Genomic DNA, 6,616 nt, shown 5'->3' with positions numbered 1-6,616 from the left:
TGTCACAATAGATAGTGACATAAAAGGTTAATATGACATGATGACATAATTATATGATATTTATGTTCTCGTCTCAATGTAACATAGGTATAAAAAAGTGAAAAGTGAGGTTTTTATTAATGATAGTTAATCAATTTTAACAATAATGATTTATTTGACTCAAAATAAAAAAATATAAAAACTTAATTAAACGTATTAGAAGAATCAAGATTAATTTAAATTTTTTTAAAAATATTATGCCCTCTTTATACTATAAATTTTGTGTTTGAAAATTGTGCATTCATGAGCTGGCTATTTTCCAAAGTTTGAAGAACAAATTAAATCCAAGCAGCACCTGAATCTGTGTGTGGTAGATGTAGAAAATCAACCATGGAGAGCGGTCATTGTGGAGCCGGGAGGAATACAGCTGGGCTGAAGGTTACACTAAATTAATCTTATTACCACTTTTCTAAATTCCAACAAAATCAAGCCAAGCCCATGTGTTCACATGATTATTTTTTAATTTCATTGGAAGCATAAAAGGGGCAGGTTTTCCTTGGCCATTACCACAGCTAGGTTGCATTCTTGTAGTATAGACTATAAACCATCAAAGGCAATGAATCTAAAATAAAGAAACAAGTTAGTTAGGGAAAACATCTTTATCAAGAGAGGATCACTTTCTGCTTTGTCAACTCTAGAATTTGTATATGACACCCAGGCACAATACGAGTATTGCGGGAATCCTCGCTCCTTTCTTAGTTTTCTCCCTTCGAAAATCCTGTTCCATTATAAGTTGTGTGCTGCCCCTTGAACTGTTCATCATACCTCTCTCTCTCTCTCTCTCTCTCTCTCTCTCTTCCCTTACATTGATTTGTGGAGAAAAGAGAGAAATATGCACGCGAGGAATCACTGGGGTGGTTCCTTTGATGTGAACCATGGAGAGGAGGAGAAGAGCTGGAACACGGAGTGGGACAGGGCAGCCCTGCAGTCCCAGCAGCAGGATAGGAGCCTGGATGAGACCCAGCAGGGCTGGCTGTTGGGGCCGCCACAAACCAAGAAGAAGGATAAGTACGTGGACTTGGGTTGCATCGTTTGCAGCCGCAAGGCCTTCAAGTGGACCCTCATCTCAATCCTTTCTGCATTTATTGTGATCGCCGTTCCCATCATCATCGCCAAGTCACTGCCCAAGCACACGCGTCGCCCTCCCCCTCCCGATAATTACACTGTTGCCCTTCGCAAGGCCCTTCTCTTCTTCAACGCCCAGAAATGTAAGTTTCTGTTCCTATATGTCAATATCACATGCTTCAACGTCAAACCATAGTTTTTTTTTTCCCCTAATATGGTCGCTCATTTTTGTGTGATTTAATTATCGGAAAAGCTAATTTTGTCAAGTTATAGCGCTATAGACGCTCTTTTAATTGAAACCAAATGAATCGAAATGATAGCAATATTTTGTAAGATGGGATAAGGTGCCGTATTGTTTTAAAAAATTTTAAATTATTTAAAAAATTTAATAAATTTTTATTTATTAAATTAAATTTTTATAATTCTATTTTAAATTAAATAAGTAATGATGTGTCAAAACATTATCAGTCATTTTTATTTTATACGATGTTGATATAATAATTACATAAAAGATTAAAATGTCATGTTATTTTATTATGTCATATTATTATTTATTATAATAAACGACTAATAATATTAATATATCACGTAAATCTCATATAATCTAAAATAACAAATGATGTTTTAAAAAAAAAACAGTTAATCATTAATTATAAAAAATTATTTAATTTAAAATAAAAATAAAAATAAAATAATTTGATTTATTGTACTAACATACAATAATTTATTTATAATTTTTTAAATATTTTAAAAATTTATTTAAATATTATATTTATTGATGTTATAAATTTCATGATGTCATAATTGTGTGATTTGACAAGTTAATATGTCGTCATAAAATATAAAATAACACATGATATTTTAAGTAATAATATTTAATTAATTAATTTATTTAATTTAAAATAAAAAAATAAACTTTTAATACAGCATAATAAAAAATAATAATTTATTTAAAATTATTAATAATTAAATTTTTAAATATTATGTCTGATTATATCATAAAATTTCATGAATGTGGTGGCCTACATGATTTGACATTGTGAGATTGTCGTGTTGGTGGAGTTTGGTTGATTTTGACATGAACGTGGCTGGCGCTTGGGTTCTGATTATAGCCAGTTAAACTCCGTGTGGGTCCATCTATTTTGAACATGTTTTCCTGTCATAAATTAATTATTATTGAACTAAAACTATCTGAAGTTGCCGGCTCCAGTTACATATCTGTTTTGTGCGCCTGTCCTACTCCTTACTTATTTTCACACAATCATGCCAACTAGTTGGCGTTTATTAATTAATAATTAACATTAGCTTCTCAAATATTCTTATTTGATTATTTTATTTTATTTTATTTTATTTTATGTAGAAATGTTCACGTGTCGACTTGCATCAATTAACATTTTTAAAATTTTAAATTTTGGAGTGTCAACTCGACTCGATCTAATTTTTTATTTAAATTAATTATATTACTAAAATATTAAAATGCATTTTTGTATTTATTTTTAAAGTAAAAGTATTATTTATTAATATAATATCTTATCCAGGATTTGATAATACTATGTTAAACTCACTTATAAATTAATAGATTTTAATTTTAATTTTATTTAATAATTTTTTGTCGCATATGTAGTGTTAAGTCATGTATATTATCGAAAATGTAGATAATAATCGGGAAAAATATTATTGCCAAGATTGTATCTTCATTAGGTGATATATGAAAAATATTTTTGGTATTAATATTGTTTCTGCACTTGATATAATAATAATAATTTATTATTTTAATTTTAATATCTCATCCCTGAATAATTAATGAGGTATTCATAAATTAATAAATTTACTGTCTGATTTATTAAATAAATTTACTATCCACGTCTTTTATTTTAGATTGCACACGTTATTTAATTTTATTTTTTTTACATTTTCTATCTATAACATGTATGGATGTAGCATAAAAGGTCTCTAATATACAATGAAATTAGTTTAAAATTTGGTAAAAATCCTAATTTCGCCTACTTGCCCACATTAAATTGGAAAATGGTTACCTTGCTTCGTATTAAAAGTATATTTAATGAAGATATAATTGATGTCAAGAAATATTGAACTTAAAAAGTTGAAGCTATTAGAGGTTTTTTAATTTTTTACTCGTACTAGAATAACTCTAAAATATAGGATTATTATATAAAGGTGAATATGATTATAATGTTTAATTTTACTTGAAATGTTTTTCATGAAATTCAAAAATTCTAATTTTTTATTTTTATTATTTTTTGTATCTAATGAAGTAACTTTTTTCCATTTCCTTGTAAAACTAAGAAAAAATTTAATATATAACTTGATTCTAGGCTTAATAACTCACTCTTTTGTATATCATTTAAAAGTTTCATATTTCATCAAAATATTTAAAAAAACATATAACATAAATGGATAGTTAGATGTTTATGATATGATAAAATTTGTTTAAGCTATTTTTGTATTTTTGAAAATTTGTGTAATTATTCTTAACTAAGCAATATATCTCAGTTGAACAAATTTTTTGGATTGGTCCCTGCATAAATGGGTCTCTCTCCCATATCTAAAGATAGACGACTTTGGTAGAAAGTTTTGTTATAACATACGTTAAAATCATGATATTAAATTCCCATCTACGAAGAAAGAAAATGAAGACCTCTAATGCTTTTTCTTTAAATATTTTGTTTATACATTACTTTTTCCTATCAGAAACAGATAATTGTATATGCATTTTAGTTAGTTGGCTCCCATGGTAACTTTTTTCTGCTGTAGAATGTGAAAGAAGATAATGTTAACGGATATTGTAATAATTAATTCCGTGCATGCAGCTGGTAATTTGCCTAAGAACAATGGCATTTCCTGGAGAGGGAATTCAGGGCTGAATGATGGCAAAGAAGAAATGGACCTCAAGGGCTGGCTGGTTGGAGGCTATTATGATGCTGGAGACAACACCAAGTTCCATTTTCCCATGGCATTTTCCATGACAATGCTCAGCTGGAGCCTCATTGAATATAGCCACAAATACCAGTCCATCGGTGAATACGATCACATCCGAGACCTCATCAAGTGGGGTACTGATTATTTGCTCTTAACCTTCAATTCCTCGGCCACCAAAATCGATAAAATATACTGTCAGGTAGAGATTTTTTCTGTAGCCCCCTTGCAGCTTGCAGTGGGTAGTAGCTAGTAGGTATGCAAGTTTTTTGTTTACTTAACTAATTAATGATCCATATATAATTCCTGCGGTTCTAGGTTGGTGGATCTCTGAATGGTTCAATTGCAACACCAGATGACCATTACTGCTGGATGAGACCAGAAGACATGGACTATAAACGGCCTGTCCAAACTGCAGACGCAGGGCCTGACCTCGCCGGAGAAATGGCAGCAGCTCTAGCAGCCGCCTCTATAGTATTCCGTGACAATGGTGCCTACTCCAGGAAGCTCATTAAAGGAGCTCAAACTGTGTTTGCCTTTGCCAGGGATGGAAGCAAACGAAGATCATACTCTCGCGGGAATCCTTACATCCAACCCTATTATAATTCTAGTGGCTACTACGATGAGTACATGTGGGGTGCCGCCTGGTTGTACTATGCCACAGGAAATGTTAGCTACATTTCATTGGCAACAAACCCAGGCTTGTCTAAGAACTCCAAGGCACTTTACGATATTCCAACAAACAGGGCACTCAGCTGGGATAACAAACTACCGGCAGCCATGTTGTTGTTAACAAGGTACAGGATATTTTTGAGCCCAGGCTACCCTTACGAGGACATGTTACACATGTATCACAACGTAACAGCTCTTACCATGTGTTCTTATCTTAAAGAATTCCATTACTTTAACTGGACTCAAGGTATATTTTAACTTGTGCCCTTCATAAACCACCAATTCTTTCAGCCACAAATTATAGTAGTATTCTATGGATCATCAAGGTTTCTCTTTGGCCACCTTGCAGGAGGAATGATCCAACTGAACCTTGGAAAGCCCAATCCTCTTCAGTATGTGGCTAATGCTGCCTTCTTAGCGAATCTCTTTGCTGATTATTTGAATGCCACTGGTGTGCCAGGGTGGAATTGCAATTCTAGATTTTTCTCATCAGAATATCTTCGGAATTTTGCAACCTCCCAGGTAACGACTAGCTCTTCCCATGTGGTATACATGCTCAACATTCAATAATAGCTTCAAGGAGATGTGCTTTTTTCAACCACGGGGAAATAGAAATTGCATGTGTAAAATTGTGTTTTGGTCATGACGAAAGTGAAGCGCATTGCGTAGACTGCCAATTGTTGTTGTCCGTTAAGCTTGATTACTATTCGTATCTTTTTGTCTCAAAAAATATAGTACTATCTCTTTATCTCCTAAAGTAAAGTATCGTACATATATATCAGCTCGACAACATTTGATCGAATCATGATCAGATAAAAACATGGTAAGGATTTCTTAGATCATCATGCAAGATTCTGCTAGCACAGTTGATTGATTAGTTTACCATCTGCAGCACAAGGACAGCAGTCGTAACTTCCTAAAGTTTGTCTAGAGACCAATATGAGAGCTTAATTTATATTGTTTTTCCGAGCATGCAACTTTAATTACATTGTCTTTTTCTTCCCGTAGGTGGACTACATCTTGGGCAAAAACCCCATGAATATGAGCTATGTGGTGGGATACGATAAAAAGTTCCCTAGACATGTGCATCACCGTGGCGCATCAATACCCCATAACAACATAAAATACTCGTGCACGGGCGGATGGAAGTGGCGTGATAGCCAAAATCCCAATCCTAACAACATTACAGGAGCCATGGTCGGAGGCCCTGATCAGTTCGACCATTTCAGAGATGTTCGAACCAATTCTAACTACACTGAGCCAACACTGGCTGGAAACGCTGGATTGATAGCTGCACTTGCATCTCTGACCCGCAGTGGTGGCCATGGCATTGACAAGAATACCATCTTTTCAGCAGTTCCACCTCTCTATCCTAAGAGTCCGCCACCCCCTGCTCCTTGGAGGCCTTGAGCTGCTGAGAGTTGTCCTATAGCTAGACCTTTTTCAGCTCTTGTTTATAATCGTTCCTTCATGTTAAAACACTTTGGACTCTAACCTCCCCGTCTCATGTTGCTGTATTTGTAACTTGATATATTATTATATTTAACACCCTTTTTGGTCACACATTTCGATGTTTGACAACTGATATATTAAGGGAAAAATTTTTTTTTAGCCCTTAAAACTAAAGTATTTTTGGAAATAAGCCTCCAGATAGTTTTAACTGTTTTTAACCAAGAGAATAGATTTTGAGACAAAAATGCCCTTAATGAGACATCTTCGTTGATGCGCACTCTCAAACACACTGAAAATGGGAAAATAAATATGCAAAGAATTTGCGAACATCTAGTTTTGTGCAAAACATCCATTTTTTTTCACAAAGCTTGTGCAAAACAAATAATGTTGCATGACATGTTTTTTCAGATATTTTGGACATGACATTCAGATAATACTAAAAGAATGATTT

The 6,616-nt window shown here is 33.2% G+C and overlaps 1 protein-coding gene across 1 annotated transcript; it reads left to right on the top strand.

Annotated features, from left to right (window-relative positions):
• LOC18598538 (endoglucanase 12) lies at nt 556-6,300 on the top strand. Its single transcript, XM_007028100.2, has 5 exons — nt 556-1,247; nt 3,936-4,243; nt 4,360-4,960; nt 5,063-5,235; nt 5,722-6,300. The coding sequence occupies exons 1-5, from the start codon at nt 872-874 to the stop codon at nt 6,121-6,123; spliced, it is 1,860 nt and encodes a 619-aa protein (XP_007028162.2). The 5' UTR covers nt 556-871; the 3' UTR covers nt 6,124-6,300.

This window comes from Theobroma cacao, chromosome 5 (assembly GCF_000208745.1).
Source record: "Theobroma cacao cultivar B97-61/B2 chromosome 5, Criollo_cocoa_genome_V2, whole genome shotgun sequence".
In the NCBI taxonomy this organism is placed as follows: Eukaryota; Viridiplantae; Streptophyta; class Magnoliopsida; order Malvales; family Malvaceae; genus Theobroma; species Theobroma cacao.
This window is presented reverse-complemented; position numbering and strand designations above follow the sequence as displayed.

Bases quoted from the DNA above. Each gene is read 5' to 3' on its own strand.
- LOC18598538 (XM_007028100.2), top strand. From the start codon at position 872: ATGCACGCGAGGAATCACTGGGGTGGTTCCTTTGATGTGAACCATGGA. The intron at 1,248-3,935 runs GTAAGTTTCTGT...CCGTGCATGCAG, and splicing joins CTTCTTCAACGCCCAGAAAT to CTGGTAATTTGCCTAAGAAC. The intron at 5,236-5,721 runs GTAACGACTAGC...TTCTTCCCGTAG, and splicing joins GGAATTTTGCAACCTCCCAG to GTGGACTACATCTTGGGCAA.